A 20,231-nucleotide genomic window follows, 5' to 3' on the forward strand; every position below is an offset into this window, starting at 1 on the left:
TTTAAAATCTTGATTCTAACTGAGATACTCTTTCAGAGCTGAATTAGTTTCTTCTGTTGGTTCCTTTTCAAAAGAAACTGAAACCACTCTCCTGACCATTTAAATTGGGTGCTGTGGTTATTCATCTCAGAGTCAGAACAGGGACACACCCAGGCAAAGCTAACAGACGGGAAATGTGCCACCCTCAAAACTCTTATGGTATGTAACTTCACCTTGCTGGGTGCACATTCCCCCTGCCCCCCTCTAAAGTTTCACTTCAAGTGCCACCAGTCAGGCACCCTTGTTTCTGATCTCCCTCTCCTCTTGTGGTGATCATAGAGTCTGTACAATTTAATCTGTTATTCAAACCTTGACATTTTATTGCGTATTGTTTATTGTTTCATGCATATTTGTCTTACCTTCCCAAATAGTGTTTAAGTTTATATGGTACAGAACGTGATCCAAACTTTTATAGTATTTACATCAGCTAGCCTAGTGATAAGCACAAAACAGACATTTCAACAGGTATTCCCTAACTGATCTGGGCTTATGTTATCAAAATGAACATGAAGTTGAAATCTTGGCTTCACTGGTGACATCTTTACGAATTTGACTTTGTTATTTAACATCTATATATCTTGTAATTTTCATCCTTAACATGGAAATTTTTAAAACATTTGTGGCAAAAATCATGCATATACCCTGGAGTCATCATCTGTCATCGCTTGCTTCTCCTTACCAATATCTTGGGCATCTTGGTTGCTCTGTCTTGCTCTCATCTGAAGCTGAAACTTGTGCTGGGAAGAGCAGAGGTGCAGCAGGTACTGGCATACCTTACTGTTGTCTGTCTGGAAGGCGTGTTTTATTCCGTCTGATGTATTCTGCAATGTGATTTTCTTCTTCTACAATATTAATCAGGGGTATTAATAATTAGGATATTTCCTTATTATTTTATAACATCACTGAATTCTGTAAAGATATTAGTATGTAAACATTACTTTTATTTCACATTATTAGGCATCAGTATTCCTTGACCTACACTTCATACAAGTATAGAAAACTATAAACCAGTATTATTACAAATTCAGGAAGTAAAAGATATTAATATTATTTGCCACTTTCAGAAATTATAGCCTAAACTAGACTCTACACTAGTCACCAGCAAGGAGAGCATAGTTTCCTTTAATGAGGTATCAATATTTTTAGTTTATTGCAATGTTTACAAACACCAAACTATTTGAAAATGAAAAGTACAGGAAATATCTGTTCTACTCTCTTGGATGAGAAAATGAAGTTCAATAAAAAATTAATTTAATGAAACTGCTACCTGAAAAATGAACAAGTAAATATTCAGAGACAGTGATTCTTGCCAAATTCAGGGAAAGGAGAACCTCAATTAGTCTTATTTCCCTGAGGGTTCTTGAAGAACTCTCTCATGTGTAAGAGGGCATCCCAAAATGTTACGACCTATGTAGTAAGGCTTACAGGTGATCTGCATGCCTTAAAAGTCTAGCATTCAACATGCTGGGATCTAAGACAAATGTCTCTGGAGAACTGCTTAAGTCTAGTTAGACACCACACTAGCTCTTGGTTTCTTCTATGATGCAAATTATTTTTTCTACTTTATGTCCCTTGTCATGTTATTTCAAATGCAGAAATAAGCATTAAAAAAGTCAAATTTGGTAGGCATATAAAAAGTCAAATATATAACAGGGCATATATTACTGAAACTTCATTCATGCAGGTGCCATTTTCATAATTTCTGGACTTATTTATAAATTTTTATATTGACTTCGCTTAGTTATATAAATTCACTTAAAGAAACTTTATATCACAAGTACAAATAGAAAACCAGTATTACTTGCCATAAATAGAACCCAGCTATAAAAATATGTAATCGATGCAATAAAAACAAAAGATGTCATTGCCAATGAAATCTCTAGGACCCTGTTCTCTTTGTTAAAAAGGGAAATCAGCAAGTATTAGGAGTTAAAGATATAGTACCACCAAACTAATATCTTGACTATAAGCAGTATACCTAGTAATTCTTTAAGTAATTGGGAAATTTTTCTCCTAGCATACCATTTAACTACTGTCAAGTAATTTCTGAGGATGTTGACCTCCACAGCTATAAAGCTATATGGGTTTGAAACAAATTATAAGAGCAATTGATTCTAAGTGTTAACTGATGGACTGGATAAGAAATGTGCCCAAGGGAGTCCAGTAGTGAGAGATGAGAAGGGCATGAAAAGGTGATGTTTCCACCTCCCCACATGCTAATGGAAGAAAAGAAGGAGGGTACAAAAGAGAGCTCTGTGAAAGGGCAAGCACTTCAGCTAAACACAGGAATAGTTTGCATGGGTCTATTCTTTGTTACTGGAGATCTTTAAAAATGAGCTAATCACAGCTAGTTCCACATATGACAGAACTGGTGTGATAGCTCAGCAAATGACAGCAAGCTGAATGATGAATGATTATTTGATTTGGTGCCTTTCAAAACTGGTCAAAATTATATTTGTATTTAATTAATCTAAAGTTTCCTCCAGATACTTGCACTGCTAGCATTTCTACTGAGGAAAGTAAATTAAACCTAGGTAAGTTTCTGGTCTTGATAATCCTGAAAAGACGTGAATGCTCTGGGCTTTCCTCAGAAATTATTATCTGGTAACCTTAGTGGTACCTCAGGGTTTCAGAGGAAACAAATTAACTAACCATTAGATCTACAACTGATTCCAGGTGTCTCTAGGTTAAAGACTATACAAAGTCAGTTGAGACCTCACCAATGATATTTTTATAAACAATATTCTGGTGATACCATATTTCAGCTCAAATATAAACTAAAGATGTCAGCAGTTCCTGAATACCATTTGAAAAACAAGTACCTAAACATATTTTTGATTCACCTCTGGGGTTTGCCAATTGCCTTTCAATGTTCAGATATTGCAACTATGTTCTGAATCAACGTATGCCTGCACAGCTGACTATCCTTCATAAACATGATTTTCTAAAATCATTTTTTTAAACTTCATATCTACAGAGAGTATGCACTAAAACTTAACACTGCAGAAAGTTCTAGAATTAGTTTGTAAAATCCAGTAAACCTCTGGACCACTGAGATTCAAATACAGTTGCTGTGAGAGACCTATCATTGAGCAAGACAAAGTTCACTGTGATTAAGATAGAGATCTTTCTTAAATACATTAAAGGGGTTTTTCCATGTGAGAAGTTAGTACCCTAGAGTAACTTCTGAATTAACAGAGAAGTCAGCTAGGTTGTAATTTAACTAAAGTTAATTGAGCATGTAACCAGGTAGGAATGTATAATTTAAAAAAATCGTCTCCTGAGAAAACCAAAAACAAATAAACCTCAGTAATACTTCCTGCAGCTAAGAAACAAGAGCAAAAAGTATTAAGATATATTAGCCCTACTGAATGATAGGGTTTAAAGCTTACCTAAGTAACATCGATTAATGTTATATTTGAAATTGACAACACTTATTTTACAACATAATCAAATGGGTTTAAATTGGACATACTGAAAAAGAAATCTTCTTGGTTTCCCTCCATGGAAAGCGAAGGACCAATGTGCGAACTCCATTGTGAACCTCAAATACAAGGACACCTTTAGAACAGACTCCTAGTAATATTCCAGTTTGTGACTTTTTCTCAGGGTGCACCCGATGAAAATGAACTCCATATTCTGTCAGTCTTTGGCAGACCTGTTGGAACAATAGCATACACCCTGCTAAAAGGTGACATAAAAATACAGAACCTGTACCAATATAGTTTAATATAGAAAGGATAATCTTTTCAACAAATGTTGCTGGAACAATTGAATATTCACATGTCAAATAAATGAATCTCGACCCTACTTCATCCAATTTTTGAAAATTAACCCAAAATGAACCACAGACCTAAATACAGGAGTTAAACTATAAAACTTAGAAAAATCTCTGTCAATGTGGGCTAGGCAAAGATTTCTTAAGTGGAACACTGAAAGTATGAAGCATGCCCTGGCTGGTATGGCTCAGTGGATTGAGCACTGGCCTGTGAACCAAAGAGTCACCAGTTCGATTCCTAGTCAGGGCACATGCCTGGGTTGTGGGCCAGGTCCCCATTATGGGGTATGCAAGAGTCAACCACACATTCACATTTCTGTCCCTCTCTTTCTCCCTTCCCCTCTGTCTAAAAATAAATAAACAAAATCTTTTTTAAAAAAGTATGAAGCATGGAATCCATAGCCACATGGACATGGGTTCAAATCATAGTTTTGTCCCACATAAGAACCACTGACTTTGTGAACACCACATGTCCTCTTTGAGCTTCTGTTCTCTTACAAAATGAAAATTAAAATACCATGGTTTCAGTCAGGAATATATAAAGTGAGTAAATGCATAGTGCCATTTATTGGTATCTTGCTTACTATGATAAAGATACAAAGCTTATCATTTGCAATGCTGCAATGCTTACCTTTAAAAATTCTAACTCTGTCTCTTTTTCAGAAGCTCCCGCATAGGTATTATGCAATTTGGGTAACTCTTCTTTAATATAGGATAAGTCAAGTTTCTCCATTACCCTGGGAGGCAAATAATGCTCCAGTCTAAAATAAGACACACCATGAACCTAGAAAGGAGAATGATGTTGTAAGCAATTCTGTTTGCCCTCCTCCTCTTATTGTAAAAGTTCTTGCATGGGCCAAAAGATAAGATACTTCTATTTATAGTTCTCTCCAAGGAGTGAGTTTCAGAGGAAATGAATTATTTTTTTAATATATTTTATTGATTATGCTATTACAGTTGTCCCATTTTCCCCCCTTCACTCCCCTCCACCCTGCACACCCTCTCCCACCCACATTTCCCAACTTTAGTTCATGTCCTTGTGTCATAAGTTCTTTAGCTTCTAAATTCCCCATACTATTCTTACCTCTCCCCAGTCTATTTTCTACCTACCATCTATGCTACTAATTCTCCATACCTTTTCCCCCTCTCTCCTCCTCCCACTCCCCAGTTGCTAACCCTCCATGTGATCTCCACTTCTGGGGTTCTGTTCCTGTTCTAGTTGTTTGCTTAGTTTATTTTTGTTTTTAGTTTTAGGTGTGGTTGTTAGTAATTGTGAGTTTGCTGTCATTTTACTGTACGTGTTTTTTATCTTCTTTTTCTTAGATAAGTCCCTTTAACATTTCATATAATAAGGGCTTGGTGATGATGAACTTCTTTAACTCGACCTTATCTGAGAAGCACTTTATCTGCCCTTCCATTCAAAATGAAAGCTTTGTTGGATAGAGCAATCTTGGATGTAGGGTCCTTGCCCCTCATGACTTGGAGTACTTCTTTCCAGCCCCTTCTTGGATCTAAGGTCTCTTGTGAGAAATGAGCTGACAGTCTGAAGGGAACTCCTTTGTAGGTAACTGCCTCCTTATCTCTTGCTGCTTCTAGGATTCTCTCCTTCATTTTAATCTTGGGTAATGTTATGATGATGTGCCTTGGTGTGTTCCCCTTTGGGTCCAACTTCTTTGGGACTCTGTGAGATTCCTGGACTTCCTAGAAGTCTATTTCCTCTGCCAGATTGGGAAAGTTCTCCTTCATTATTTGTTCAAATAACTTTTCCATTTGTTGCTCTTCCTCTTCTCCTTCTGGTACCCCTATAATTCAAATGTTAGAACATTTAAAGATGTCCTGGAGGTTCCTAAGCCTTTCCTCAGCCTCTCCTCATTTTTTTTAATTCTTGTTTCTTCATTTTTTTCTGATTGGATGTTTCTTTCTTCCTTCTGGTCCACTCTATTGATTTGAGTCCCAGTTTCCTTCCCATCACTATTGGTTTCCTGTACATTTTCCTTTATTTCACTTAGCATAACCTTCATTTTTTCATCTAATTTGCAACCAAATTCAACCAATTCTGTGAGCTTCCTGATTACCAGTGTTTTGAACTGTGCATCTGATAGGTTGGCTGTCTCTTGGTTGCTTAGTTGTATTTTTTCTGGATCTTTGATCTGTTCTTTCATTTGGGCCATCTTTTTTTTGTCTTGATGCGCCTGTTACATAGTGAGGAGCAGAGCCTTAGGTGTTCACCCGGGTGGGGCAACCCAGTCACTGGGTTGTGATGCTATATGTGGGACAGGGTTCCAAGAAGGAACAATGGCACTTGCTCTGCTCTCTGCTGGATTTCAGTCACTTCCCCCGCTTCTCCCAAGCAAATTGGGCCCTTTTGGTGCTGATTTCCATGTGGGTGTGTGTTTGTGTACGTTTTAGGATCCTGTGGATGTCTCCAACAAACTCTCCTGTGAGGCGGGGAGTTCCTCCCAGCACCTCAACCCCCACTGGTGTTTTCAATCAGTGTTTTGAGTTCAATTGGGACCCTGGGTTGCTTGGTCTGTCTGGTTCCCATTTCCCCTGGTTTATCTGCACTCGAATGTGCGACTGCCTGGTCTGCGAGTTCCTTGTGCATCATGCCCCATTCCATAATCTGCCACTTCACTGGGTCTGCCTGCTGCCACCCTGCATGACCGGGGTCCCCCAGCCATCGTTTTGCCACGACCCCTTCTCTGCCGGGCCACCCAACTCCGCCCCTCCTACAGGTCTGGATGAATGTGTCTACTTTTTACTCCTTGGTTTTTGGGCTTCCATACAGTTTATTTTTCTGTCAGTACTGGTTGTTTTTTGTTTCTAAATTGTTGTCCTTATTTTGGTTGTGCGAGGAGGCACAGTGTGTCTACCTACGCCTCCATCTTGGCCGGGGGGTCTGCATTCTCTTTTATTCAGTTTGGTAGAATGACTGAACTAATTGGCAAAGTTGAGGAGAGATTGACAATCAAAAACCAAATGTCACTATAGTTAAGGGTTAATGTTGTGAAGGATGCTGCTTGAGTGGCTGAGTCTCCTGCCTCTTGCTTCCTCTTAGATCAGTTATATTCTAGAACATTTGGGTTCAGACACCTCTTCTTCATACAGTGAGCTCTGCGAGGTTCTAAGCCCACCACTGCATGGATCAATATGGAAAGTAGAAGACTCCTTTATTTCAAATCTGGCTAGTAACCCTGTGTCTATTATCTATCAGTTAGAAACTAGGAAGAGAAAGGGTAAGTGCTAGATATTCCAAATCTCTGGAATAGGACAATGAAAGGAAGGAACAAAGGAAGGAAGGAAGGAAGGGAAATCCCACATTGTATGATTTTATATAACCAGTGTACATGAGGATGTTGGTCATTTTGAAGTATTAAACTAGCCTCAAAAATCTCCAAATCTAAAGAGCAAACACCTCAAATAGGTTTAGTCTTTAACTATGCTGAGGATAAGAACATCCTCAGGTGTTCAAAGGACCATTCAAAAGTGGTCCCAGAGAAAATAATAAATCCCACCTCTGGTTGATAATCTCCATACTCAGCCTGGAGAGCCAAGGATGCCAGCAATAGAGAAGTCTCATCATCACAGTGTGTCCTTTCCTCCAAGATGTCTTTTCGCAGCTGGAGATAATACTGATGACAGGTCAGCGTATGTCTGGAAAATAAATACAAACACAAGACATCTAGGCTTTTATCCACAACCTTGGGATAATTTTTATTATTGACAAGTAAGTTTAGTTCCCAAAATAGTTTATTATTAAACTCTTAAGACACAATAATTTAATAAATTACATTAAAGAAATCCTTTATGATAAAAAGACACTATCATTGATCAGATCAAATAATTCAGTGTCAGTACACCAAAGGGTCAAAAGCCCAAGGGTCAAAAAGAGAAAAATAGAAACTTTGTGTACTCACTGTATTAGACTAACATCATCCATGAAAAATTTAATTCGGAAAAACAAAGTGAAAGTAACAGTGGCTTTGTTCTTTTTCTTTGGTTCTTCTTTCCATCCCTCTGGGGCCACTTTGGTTAATTTTAAATCAGGGTCAACAAAGAAATATTCATTTTCTAAAAGAATAAAAAACATTCAGATAAAATACAAATACTTTAATGTTTTCTTTCCATTTCTTCATTTTTTTGTTAGACTTGCACAAAATACTTTCACAGGAGAATAAAATGAGATTATGTAGAAGTAGGACAGTGAGCTCTGAGGCACTGAATATGGATGGGAGGCAATATGGCTCAGCCTTTTTAGAATGAAGGGTCTGGAGACAGACAGGCTTGGATTCTACTACTGACCATATCACTTACTATCTGTGTGACCAGTTAATAAATTCAACCTTGCTGGACATCAGTTTTCTTGTCTATAAAATGAGGACAGTGCTATTTCCTACGACCCGTACTTTATAAGGTTTCCATAGGAATTGAATGACAAAATAAATATAAAACACTTGGTAAAGTATGTGGCACATGGGTAAGCATTCAATAAATGTTAGCTATTATTTATTATTATTGAGCTACCAGCTGAAACCTAGGAAAAATAGTCATCATTTTATTTTTATTTTTTAATGTCATCACATAAGTATTACTGACTCTCTTCAAATGAAAGATTATTCAGTTACATCTGACTTATCCAGAATGTGTAAGAAATTAGGTGTATTATAAATTGAAATTCTAGTTAATTGAATATTTAGATAGTATCACCTGTTTAGTCTAAAATTGTAATTAGTAAAATCACAGAACATCAGTAGGCACTAATAGAATATTTATTAAATGACTGTACAAAATGAACCATTAGTTTTCAAAAAAAGAATTCAATAAAAAATTGAAGGAAATATTTCTCTTATGACAAAGAAGACATTATCCCTGACCTTACAGGGTTTCAGAATTATTTGATCCTTCAATTATAATTTATGGTACTTTCTTTTCTAGCTTTCTAAGTTATATTTTGTGGTAAACAGGAATTTGAAATGTTAAAGAGTAATTTATAAATATAACAATTTAAAGAGATTTAGTAAAGCCCATTTTTCCAAAAGACTTCTCATTGATACGGACATTTCAATTGACAGACAGGAGCAGCTTCTACTGGAGCTGTGCTGTCAGACCACTGCAGACATGCAAGCCACAGAGTTCAGTGGATATAATGCTGAAAAATATACATGAAATGACTTATTTTCAGTCATTAACTAACTAACAACATTTTTAAAAGACTGTATATTTTAGGAGATAGGCTGAAGAAGTTGCTGTGAAGATTCAGGACTAGGGTCCTGCTCTATATTCAAATTCATATTAGCAAGATATTAACTTCTAGAGTACATATGTAGGCAACTGACATATATAATTTTTCCCAAAATATAACATTTAAAATCAATTTTTATATAGCCAACACCAAAGAAAAATCTGCATGATCCAGTGCAGATGAGGCAAAAAGACACCACACCTAAAACAATACACCTAGGTACAAGAAGGAAGGGAGTTCCTAACTCGTACTTCTCCATGCTGAATGTTCATGTAGCTACTATTTTTCAAAACAAGGTTGGACATAATAGGTATAGGAAGTCAACTCGTCAAATTTTCATATTGTATGCTGAATTTAAAACGTCTTGATACCTTTGATTGTAGCTAAAGCAAACAAATGATGTTCCACTAAGCCAATATGGGCCACAACCATGTCAAATACATCTTTACATATAGTTTTGGTATCACAAGTCAGTTCCAGTCTCTGGCCACTCAGAAGCATTACGTTTACTTTTCTTCGGTTATCCTCATTCTTTCCTTTCTTTGTCTACAATTGAAAAAAATGAATGGCATCTATTAAAGTAAACTTTATAAGAATTTCAACTGTTGTTTAAAAATCATGACTGAAATTATTTTCTAAGAGTGATACAAATTGATTTTATTACTTACAAGGATAGACTGGGGCAAATCCAAAGATACAAAAGGTTCAATTGTCATTTTCACAAATTCAGGGCCAAAGAAATTCTGCAAATCACATAAGTAAAGTTAAGTTTTTATTCTTTGTGCTAGCTCTTTCCTCGAAAGGAAATAATGTAATAATAAAAATAAACCACACATAAAGCCACCTGATTAGAACTAGGTCACCTGAAACACATGTAGAAACTTTCAGTAAAGAACTTCAGAGGAAGTTACCAAGAACAGGAAGGGAAGGTACCTTATACCAAGTATGAATGGCTGTGTTTTCTCCCAGTGATGTCAAATGTAAAGCCGCATTTTATACTGTTTTACAAGTTTTTTATTTTCTGGACTCCAGATAGACTCAGACTCTCAAAACAAGAGTAGTCTTAATTGCTGAGGGAATATAGGCTGCTATCAAGCTCGTGAATAATGTGGTTTAATATTGCTAATGTGTGAAGTGACTGAACAGAATCTCACTGTTTTAGAAGCGTGATATTCAACTTATCCTAAAACAAATCAAATCATAATTAAAAAACAAAACATATAAATTCATCTGTAATCATGTTCTTGGAACGCAGCAACACTGTGTTCTTTTATTCTAAACAGTGACGACCAGGGATGGTGTAAGTATGACAGTCTCTGGCCCCCACTGTTGCCTCAAGTAAGAAAAACAGCATCTCAGGAGCTGGGGGGACTCGAGAGTGGGAGAAAGTGGAGTCTACACCCTGCACTTACTGCTTCTCAATCTACTCTTTCCCTTGACCCCCTGTATATCCAGGGATTTCTGCAAAGAAGGAAGAACTGGTTGAGGAGACAACTTAAAATAAGATAGAATCCAGGTGGGAGCAGGATCAGAATAAGTTGAAAAATTATGTCCAAATGGGCAAAACTAGAAGGAATGCAAAGCTGATCTTGAGGCCAAAGGCAGCTGGTGTGCGGGTTTGAACTAATGGAGGTTACTGAAGTTTTATTTTTATTAGTTTGTTTTTTTTGCATTTGGCTATACAGTTCATTTGGCTACTCGGTGTAGGAATTCTAGCCAATTAACCGAGTGTGGAACATGTGAAACCATTTAAAGTAAAAGTTTACCCAAAAATATGATTTAAGTAAAAGTTTAACATTATGGGTTTGTTAATAATCAACAAAAAAGAATAGAGATAGAGTAGAAAAAATGAGAATGGTCTGACATGGGAAACCTAGAATTGAATTTACATCAACTAAAGCAACAGGGTATGAACAAGTTAAAATGTGTCTGCACCAAGAGTAACATAGAAAAAGATTTTAAAAATTTATGTTTTGGGAAAGAACATTAATTCAGTTATGAAATTGTTCCTCCAAATACAGCACTCCTCTGCAGCTCCCCAAACACACCCTTCCTGCTCTTTTCAGAAGATAATGACAACAACAACAAAAAACACCACTGTGTGACCTTTTAAATGACCAATGATTCAAATTCTCTAGTAAATTTGAGACATAAAGCATGTCTCTGATAATGTGTTTTTGAAATAGCCAGACACTGGCTGCCTGTAAGAAAGCACAGGTTTTTAGAGAGAGAACAGGTAGCAACTGCCATACAATAAAGGTAAAAACTACCATTATGAATCTCTCATGAGGCAAAGTTCCATATTAATTCTATGATTTAGGAAAACAATGTGTATTTGTGCTTCCTGTGTGCCTTTAATTATTGGAAGCCCATGTTATTTAGTGTGATATCCTGCCTATTGCTTAATTTTGACAATTAATAATAGATTGATGAAGCCTTATTGAGTATCTTTCTATCAGCTTAATACAAATTCAGTTACATTTTTATTAGACCATAGTAACTTAAAAACTGGACAGTGTCTTATAAATTACAATCCAATTCCACATTTTAAAATTAGCGCAATTGAGGCACAAACATATTTATAAGTTTACACAGTCATAAACTAGCATTATTAACAATAGAATCCAAGTAATGTAATTTATACTTTGAAGCAATTTTCATCATCCAATACTCTCTCCTGCTTAGAAAACAATGAGGGAAATTTGAATTTTACCAGCATCAGGGCATACAAATATGTTTTTCAGATAATTCTTTGAAATAAGCAATAAAAAATCATATAGAATAGAGTAATATAATTTCTTAGCGCAAAACAAAATAGAAAAAAAATCATTCTGATTTTATCACTTTTACTAGTATTTATTTTGCTTTTTAAGAACTACTTGTAGCCCTGGCTGGTGTAGCTCAGTGGATTGAGCACGGGCTGTAAACCTAAGTGTTGCAGGTTCGATTCCCAGCCAGGGTACATGCCTGGGTTGCAGGCCATAACCCCCAGCAACCACACATTGATGTTTCTCTCTCTCTTTCTCCCTCCGTTCCCTCTCTAAAAATAAATAAATAAAATCTTAAAAAAAAAGAACTACTTGTAAAGGAGCAATACTAATGAGACTGCCTCATCTACCAAATTGGTGGCAATAAAAAAAAGAATAATAATATCTAGAGTAGGTAAAATATAGTGAAACTGGCATGATCATAAAAGCATAAATTGGTACAAACTTTTTGGAGAGCAATTTGACAATATGTGTCAAATGTCTTAAAAGGTGTTTGCCTTTGACTTGGCTGTTCTACTTCAAGGAAGGTATCTAAGGTATTTGCTATGGAGGTGATCATCAGAACATTGCTTACAACAGCAACAAAAACAACAGCAACAAATCAGAAAAATTTTAAATGTCCAACAATTGGAAACTTATTAAAGAAACTATGGTACATGGTAAATTCACTGAATGGAGTACTTTACTGCCCTTAACAATAATATTATAGAAGTCATAAAATGTTGAAGATATTTTACATGAAAAAGTCTGCTCATTTTGAGCTTATGTTTAAAGCAAAAATAAACCAACTAATCACATTAAAAAATCCCCCAAATTTAATGTAAGATATAAGATGTACATTGGTTTTTTCCTTGTGTTTAGGTATTGCAAGGTGAGGATATAATGCTTGGAGCCAATTAACTTTATAGTCATAAAAGTGACTATATGACTATATGTGACTATATGACTAAAAGTGACTTATGACTATAAAGTGAATTACTGTCATAATTATGAGAATGATATAGCAGAAAGATGGAATGTCCTTGATAATATTCTTGAGCTTCTGAACCAGCCTTGAACATCTATCTCTGACCTTCCTGGTTTGTTATTATTAACAAATAATCTCCACAAAACCGAATAAAGACAGCTGACTTTAAGGGTCACACAAATACTTTTAAAATATACAGTTAAGTTACTCTAAACTCACCTAATGTTATTTTAAAAATGAAATAATAAAAAGAGCTAAATATTTATTTTAATATCAACCAACAAGCTATTTAACCTATAAAACTAACATGTGATTTCAATTTCATGTACAGGCAAATTCAGGATACCTATAGAATATTTTAAAGTTCTTTGCAAAACATTTCCCTGTGAAACCAAATTCAGATGCAGTAACCTGAGAATCAACTCACTCTCAGTTTCCTTTGAGTCATGGCTGTTTCTAGGGCCATTTCTCTTAAAGGATCCCTGGTGATATCAAGCATAGAAGCTTTGATTGTGTCTCCTGGATACAGGCTCAACCGAGACTGTCTAAGGGCCATTCTAGCCTGCAGCTGCACCATTTCTTCTTCTTGCCGTTTTAACATCATCTCTTGATTAATTAAGTTGCCTTCAAGGGGTGTTTCATACTGCCTGCTATAGAGAAGAGAGAAAAATAGGGTTGGGAAGAAAACAATTATTTCAAGTCTAATCAAGAAGAAAAATCCATGTTTAGTAAGGAATCAAGAATTTAACAAATTTTATTTTTGTCATCTCAGAAGAACGCCCGCAGTAACATTTCAGTTCTACTTTTAATCAGTGATATAATATGCTGTCCCATTTTCAGTGGGTAGACCTATTTCCTCCACCTCTTCTCTGAACATTCAGTATCCTATGAAAACTGCTTCCCCTGCAGTTCTCTCAGACTGGGGATGCTTTATTCCTATGGTCCTGAACTACTGGGCCTGAAGATGGATTTGAGATTCCCCTTAATGCTTACCATAGTTTGCCATGTGTAACGTGTACCCATGTTTCTGGCCCAAACTTTCAGGAAAAAAATCTTTCATTTTAATTTTTTAATTCAAATTTTTATTTATGTTTAGATATTTGGTTTTTGTATTTTAAAGGGATTTTAGCATTTATTTTTGAACATATTATGGTACAAGAAATTTTATGTAACAAATAATTAGAAAACACAAGAACAGATACAAGGTGTTTCATGTACTACCCATGTGTAATGTGCATCCTTATTTTTCCCTCAAAAATTTGGGCAAAAAGGTCAATATCATACACCGCAAAACATGGTATTTCAGCTTCTGCGATTGTTAACCCTCCTCCAATAGCCCCATCTTCTCCAAAGTACATGCTATGAATCATACCACCCACTGCTCTACTTTGCTCTAGCCCTTTAGTGTCCTATTGGTTGACTCCTCACTTACTCATTAATGATTTAAATCTTGTTCTTCACTTCTACTTCTGTCATCGTTCATCGTGTTGCATACATAGACTGAGGAGTCTTCCAACATTCTGGCCTCCTCCACCGCAGCCATCAACCTACTCCCATGGTCGTGCTGGGTATTAACAATAACCACACCACCTCTAAAATTTCCTATTTCTATCCTCCAATACTTTCTCTATATAATCTCCTTATTTTTTCTAGTTCACTTCCTGTAATAGTCTTCTTCAAATAATTCACTGACTTTATCAAGAATTTTAATCCATTGTTTCCACCACTTTCTTTCTGGCTCTTACCCCTCTCTTGCCCTTGCATTACTTGAAATCTAAGGCCCAGCATTAAAATCACACTTTTGCATAAACCTGAACTCTGGTAAAACTGCAGAACCATGCTGACTGATTTCACTCAGCTCTCAGCACTGCCTGGTGACTTATTTTCTTATGGAGAACTATGTTATATTGTCTTCTTTTTCTTTTCTTTTTTTCCTTTCAAAGCTCCAATACTATCTCCTTCTTCCTCTCTCAACTAATGGCTTTTCCTCAGTTTTCTTGCTGAAAAAGGAAGCAATCGGTAAATAACTTCCTCATCCTTATACCATCAAACTTCCTAAATCCACATCCATATGTTCTGCCTTCTTTTACAATGGATGGCTGTTCTCTACACTTACAGTATGTAGGCCTGAAACCTGTACTGTGCATGGGATTCTACCCCTTCCCCTACTCAAAGACTCTGCTCCTGAAATTATCCTCTCACATGCATCAATAGTCTGGTACACTAGGTTATTCCCATTAGCATAAAAACATGCTGTACTACTTCCTACTCAGAATAACATCCTGTTTTAGACTCTATCCCATTTTCCTGCTGTTGCTTAGAGTAAACCTCTTCAAAATTGTCATTTAAATTTTATCTCTGCCTCATCTTCTACCCTCTCAGACTCATCAATAATTTTAGTTCCTATTATTGGACTAAAACTGGTCACAAAATAACTGACTTTTACATTATCAAGGCCAAAGGATAATTATCAACTTTTATTTTACTTGGTCTCTATGCATCATATGACATAGTTGTTCAATCCTTCCTCTTCTTGAAACACTGACTTTTGGACACCATACTCTGTCTTTTCCTTTTGCTTCACTGGCCCCTCTTTCTTCATGTCTTTTGCTGGCTCTAATTTCATTTTCAATCTCTTAATGCTAGACTACAATAATGCTCAGACCTCCAGATTTTTCTAGTCTTTTTTTATACCTCATACCTGTATCTCATGTAGTCACATGGCCTGACTCACCTTATATGTTCCTAAAACTCCAGTCTCTCCCCGATTTCTAGCACTATTCACTTGTCTAGGTGAGTGTTCAACCTGGATGTTAACATGTATCTTTAGCCTAATACGTCTAAAATCAAATTCTTGATACTTTCTCCCCCTACATCCAGCCCTTCTCTCAATCATTCTCTGGTTGCTTAGCATACAACTTGGAGTCATTCTTGATTCCTCTTTCTTGCAAATTCCACATCCTAATAGAGCAGCAAATCCTGAAGGCACAACTTTAAAGATATCCTTATCTGACTCTTCTCAATCCTAACAACCTGTATAGTAGCCATCTCACACCAAGTGCTGTGATCGCCTCCTAAATGGTCTTTTACTCCAGTAAATCTGTTTTTCACAGAACAGACCTACTAATGCCATTAAAATGTGAATTAGACCCTAGCTCTCTCTGCTTTCAACTATTACACTACAATAACATCCAAAGTGCTCACACTTCAGTTTCTGAGGTCTGACAGATATGAGTCCTGGTTACCATCCATTCTGCCTTTCACTTTCTGTGGCAGGCACACTGCCCTTCTTGCTATTCCTCTAACTTGCAACACACCCACACCTCAGGGACTCTGCTCTTTCAGTCCTTTTGTCAGGAACCCCCTTGGCTCCTGATGTCTGCATGGTTCACTCCCTTACTTCAAAGAGTTTTCTGTTCAAACATCACCTCTTGGAAGATACTTCCTCTGATCACTCTGCTGGAATAAAACAGGGCCTGGACATCATACCCCTGACTTCCTATCTGTTTAGCCTGCTTTAGTTCTCTTCAAAGAAGCAACACTATCTAATGGCGTTTTACTTACTTGTTTTTCAATGGTTTATTGGTTGTCTCAGCCCTAGAAGGATCCTTGGGAGACACTTTGTTTTTTGTCTTGTTCATGGCTCTATCTATAAGTGCCCAGTACATGGCAGGTGTTTAATAATCATTTATTAAGCAAATGATTGAATATAATTTTATTGCTCATTAATCTCATTTAATGGGAGTCAAGGATAATGAAAACTATTTGAATCTATATGTTTTAATTCACACCTGTTATTTTTCATCAAATATGTTATCATTCTTCAAATGATTTTATACCAAAAATATATAATAAAGGTAAAAAAGGAAAGCAAGAAAACATGAAAAAAATTTATACCAGAGCTACAAACAGGTAGCAAAGGACTGGTTATCATTTTATCTCCCCCAACACAGTATTTGGTTGAGTGACTGAAAAGTTTGAGTGACACACAAAACAAAAAGCTCAGAAAATCTGAATCACTTAGGGATAAATAAATAGGTTGCTTTGAGTGACACACAAAACAAAAAGCTCAGAAAATCTGAATCACTTAGGGATGAATAAATAGGTTGTTTTGAGTCACAAAAAAAATTGTTTACCTCATCAAGCAGATAGGCTCAGAAGCAGTGGGAATTGAATTATGTATAAACTGTACTTCAAAAGTTAACAGAAAAAAACTCAGTGATGTTCTTTGGCAGACAGCTTTGAATATCCTTTCTGATCACTGAAAGACACTTTTGATAGCTCAGAATTCAAAAACTACTCATTCTGTGGTATCTGACTCATAATTTCCTGTTCATTTCCCCCACCCTCTGTTTTACAAATCAATAGTGCTGCCAGGACCTGTTTTTCCATTTTATTCTAGCTGAAGGGAATGGAAATTTTTATAAAGAACCATGCAAATATTTAAATACAGCACTATTTATAGATCCCACAAATATATGACCTAAAGAAGAAAACAAGATGTCCTGATATGTACCAGCATGTTAAGGATATTATCAGAAGCTTTTGTACACATTCAAAAAAAATTCTGCACTTGAATAAGGACTATTTTAGTTAATGTGTTTTTCTGTGGGCAAAAGAAAAGAAATGGGTAGTCCCAATCCAAAAGTAGAGTTTAGCATCTTATATTAAATATAACATATACACAGACCTAAAATCTACCTACTTCTTGAAATATTTTTCTTTCACCTATACCTTTTATCTAAGACAGATATTATGAATACCATATTGGTTTTTTTCCCTCTTAAAGTGTGAAATAAAAGATATTGGGTTGGCCAAAATGTCTGTATGGTTTTTTCCATAAAATAAAAGACACATTTTTCATTTTCACCAGTAACTTTATTGATTTGGATATTTTGAGTATGTTGGCTATCTCCTGCTATTGGCTTCCAGTGGGTAGAGGCCAGGGGTGCTGCTAAACATATTCCAATGCATAAGACAGCCCCCACAGCAAAGAATTATTTGGCCAAAATGTTAATAGTACCAAGAAACTTTGCAAACTACTTTTGACACGTTTGATCAGTCAAAGCCTCTTCTCCATACATTACACAAATCTTCTGAGTTTCAGTTGCCTTTCTATATTTCTTGAAATAATAAAGCATAATACACTGAAAATATTGTGCCTTCTTCCATCTTCAATATTAAAAAGGCTGCACAAAAATTCACCGATTTTGATGTTTTTTTCCATTGCACGCTGATATGATAGCTGTCACAATACAATCTAACAAAATTGTTTCAAATGAAGTTAAAGACAACTAAACACTATTAGAGACATAGATTGGAACAAATGTAATGGACTTTTTGTCCAAACCAATAATTTATCACTAAAACATGATTTGCTGAGTTAAGATGGCCTTCATGTGAATGCTTCCTATTAAAACCTGACAATAGCATAACTAAGATGTTCTCATAATCTTGATACTTTTGATGTACTTATCAATAAAATTGAAATAAGACACACAAAATGATTTATTTGGAGGAATATGTTTTTATATGACTAATAAACTGACTATAAAATCAATCAATTTTAAATACACACTTTCAATAGTTCTTGAGTTGTTTTTTTCTATTCCTACTTCTGATCAAGCTAAAGAGGCATTATATTAACTGTTTATAAGTTTTCTCCAAATCACATATATAGAGAAGAGGGACTTCCTTAATTCAGCACAGAACTTATTGCAATTCCATATTTGCTTCATGCTAGTATTCATACCCACCCAACACTTTTGCTTCTTTAAGAAAACCACGTAATATCAAGCACAGATCTTTGTCTCTTACATCTTCGTTCAAAATTAGCAAAATGGAGCCATCACAGTTACTATTACCATATGGGGTTACAGTAACATAAAATGCTATTATGCATATATCACATCACTTTAGGTAAATGAAAACTTATTAGAGCTTTCCCCAAGTAAACTAAAATACCATGGACTATTTTAAAAGGTATAAGAGAGAAGATAAAATCACATGGATTTAATAAAAACTGGGACGTTAAAGATAATTTTAGTGCAATGTACTGATTTAATTACTGGGAGTCTAAACCTTTAATCACATAGTTAGATTACCTAGTTTATTAATAGTTCACAGTAATGAAACAGTGTCTGCCAGAATTAATTAGCTAAGCAGCAAGTTTTTGTTAATTTCCAAATGATTCTTCTGAATAAGGTGGCACTTGAATTAAACAAACTGAGATGATGAATTTAAAAGGATTCTCACAGTTTGGAAGTAAATTCTGTAGCAAACTCTGGTTTTCTAATAATCATATTACAAATTTCAAATTAATGCTTAACATTAACAACATGCTTTTTTTCATGTATGGGGCCTGTGCACATAGAAAAAGAATACATATCAATATATTCACTGCTGCTCTGTCTGACACTTTTCAGATTAAATAAAGAAAATCTACACACAGCTATAATACCACCATCCTGAGTATGGAGCAAGAATAATACCTTATACGACAGAAGAAAGCTGAGCATTTCAGTATGAGAATGAACTCTTAAACAGCTGAAATTGGGCTTTTAAAAAATATAAAATAACTTATTTTAAACCAGGAAAAATGTAGTGAATAATTAACTTTTTACATAATAGATTACTTAATAGTAACCTATTCATTATTCGTTCAACAAGTAATACTCAGTGAAATCCTGCTTGTTGAACCTGTTCAACCTTTCAAAAGAGGTACTGACCTATCTTCTTACAAATGCCATGCCTTCAGAATTTCCTGTTAATGAGTTTATATTTATATTGACATTTCAAAAATTAAGCACAGATTATAAATAATCAGAGCCAGCTCCACTTTTAAAAGATTCCAATAACTCAAACTCAAACTACTATGATGTTGTTCACATAAATGAATACATTTCTGAGAACTTAAAGCATAAGAAAAGGAAAAGGAAACTGGAGAAAATAGAGAAAAGAGGATAATTTTTAAAAAATTCTACTTGATTCAAATTTTTAAATAAATCCCATCATTGGAAATATATTATTACCTTTCCAATGTCACATACCTTGGTCTGTGTGACTGGCCTTGAATTGGAGTTTCATCTACTCCTGGGAGACCACTGTTGGATTCAAACCTCTTCGTAGCTTCACTTTTTCTCACTAATTGTAAATGAAAAAGGAATAATAGCACAGATGATAATATGAAATAATCTTATTTGAAACTCAAGCATTTCATGTTCAAGTCATATTCATATAATAAAATTAATGACAATGGCATTATACTATAGATGTAAGTCTGTTATTTTTAAAGACAATGAATTATTTTCTATATTATGAAAATGATTACATTGTTGTTTGATGAAACTACTATTAAGTTTCTAAATGTTAAAATGAGTAACTGGTAGCTTTTCACAATTCTTAAATTTTATATAGAATTATTCTTTTGCCACCTCA

The 20,231-nt window shown here is 35.3% G+C and overlaps 1 protein-coding gene across 10 annotated transcripts in view; it reads right to left on the minus strand.

Moving 5' to 3' along the window:
• PTPN13 (protein tyrosine phosphatase non-receptor type 13) overlaps nucleotides 1–20,231 on the minus strand; it is a 204,391-nt gene that overhangs the window by 73,671 nt on the left and 110,489 nt on the right. For all 10 annotated transcript variants that reach the window (XM_036026875.1, XM_028505529.2, XM_036026879.1 and 7 more), the window contains 9 exons: nucleotides 19,844–19,937; nucleotides 13,222–13,444; nucleotides 9,728–9,802; nucleotides 9,431–9,605; nucleotides 7,735–7,888; nucleotides 7,333–7,471; nucleotides 4,449–4,601; nucleotides 3,515–3,697; nucleotides 719–881 (listed from right to left, as the gene is read on the minus strand). In XM_036026875.1, coding sequence (XP_035882768.1) covers nucleotides 719–881; nucleotides 3,515–3,697; nucleotides 4,449–4,601; nucleotides 7,333–7,471; nucleotides 7,735–7,888; nucleotides 9,431–9,605; nucleotides 9,728–9,802; nucleotides 13,222–13,444; nucleotides 19,844–19,937 — 1,359 coding nt within the window. The remainder of the gene's footprint in view (nucleotides 1–718; nucleotides 882–3,514; nucleotides 3,698–4,448; nucleotides 4,602–7,332; nucleotides 7,472–7,734; nucleotides 7,889–9,430; nucleotides 9,606–9,727; nucleotides 9,803–13,221; nucleotides 13,445–19,843; nucleotides 19,938–20,231) is intronic.

The sequence above is a fragment of the Phyllostomus discolor genome, chromosome 1 (genome assembly GCF_004126475.2).
Source record: "Phyllostomus discolor isolate MPI-MPIP mPhyDis1 chromosome 1, mPhyDis1.pri.v3, whole genome shotgun sequence".
Taxonomy (NCBI): Eukaryota; Metazoa; Chordata; class Mammalia; order Chiroptera; family Phyllostomidae; genus Phyllostomus; species Phyllostomus discolor.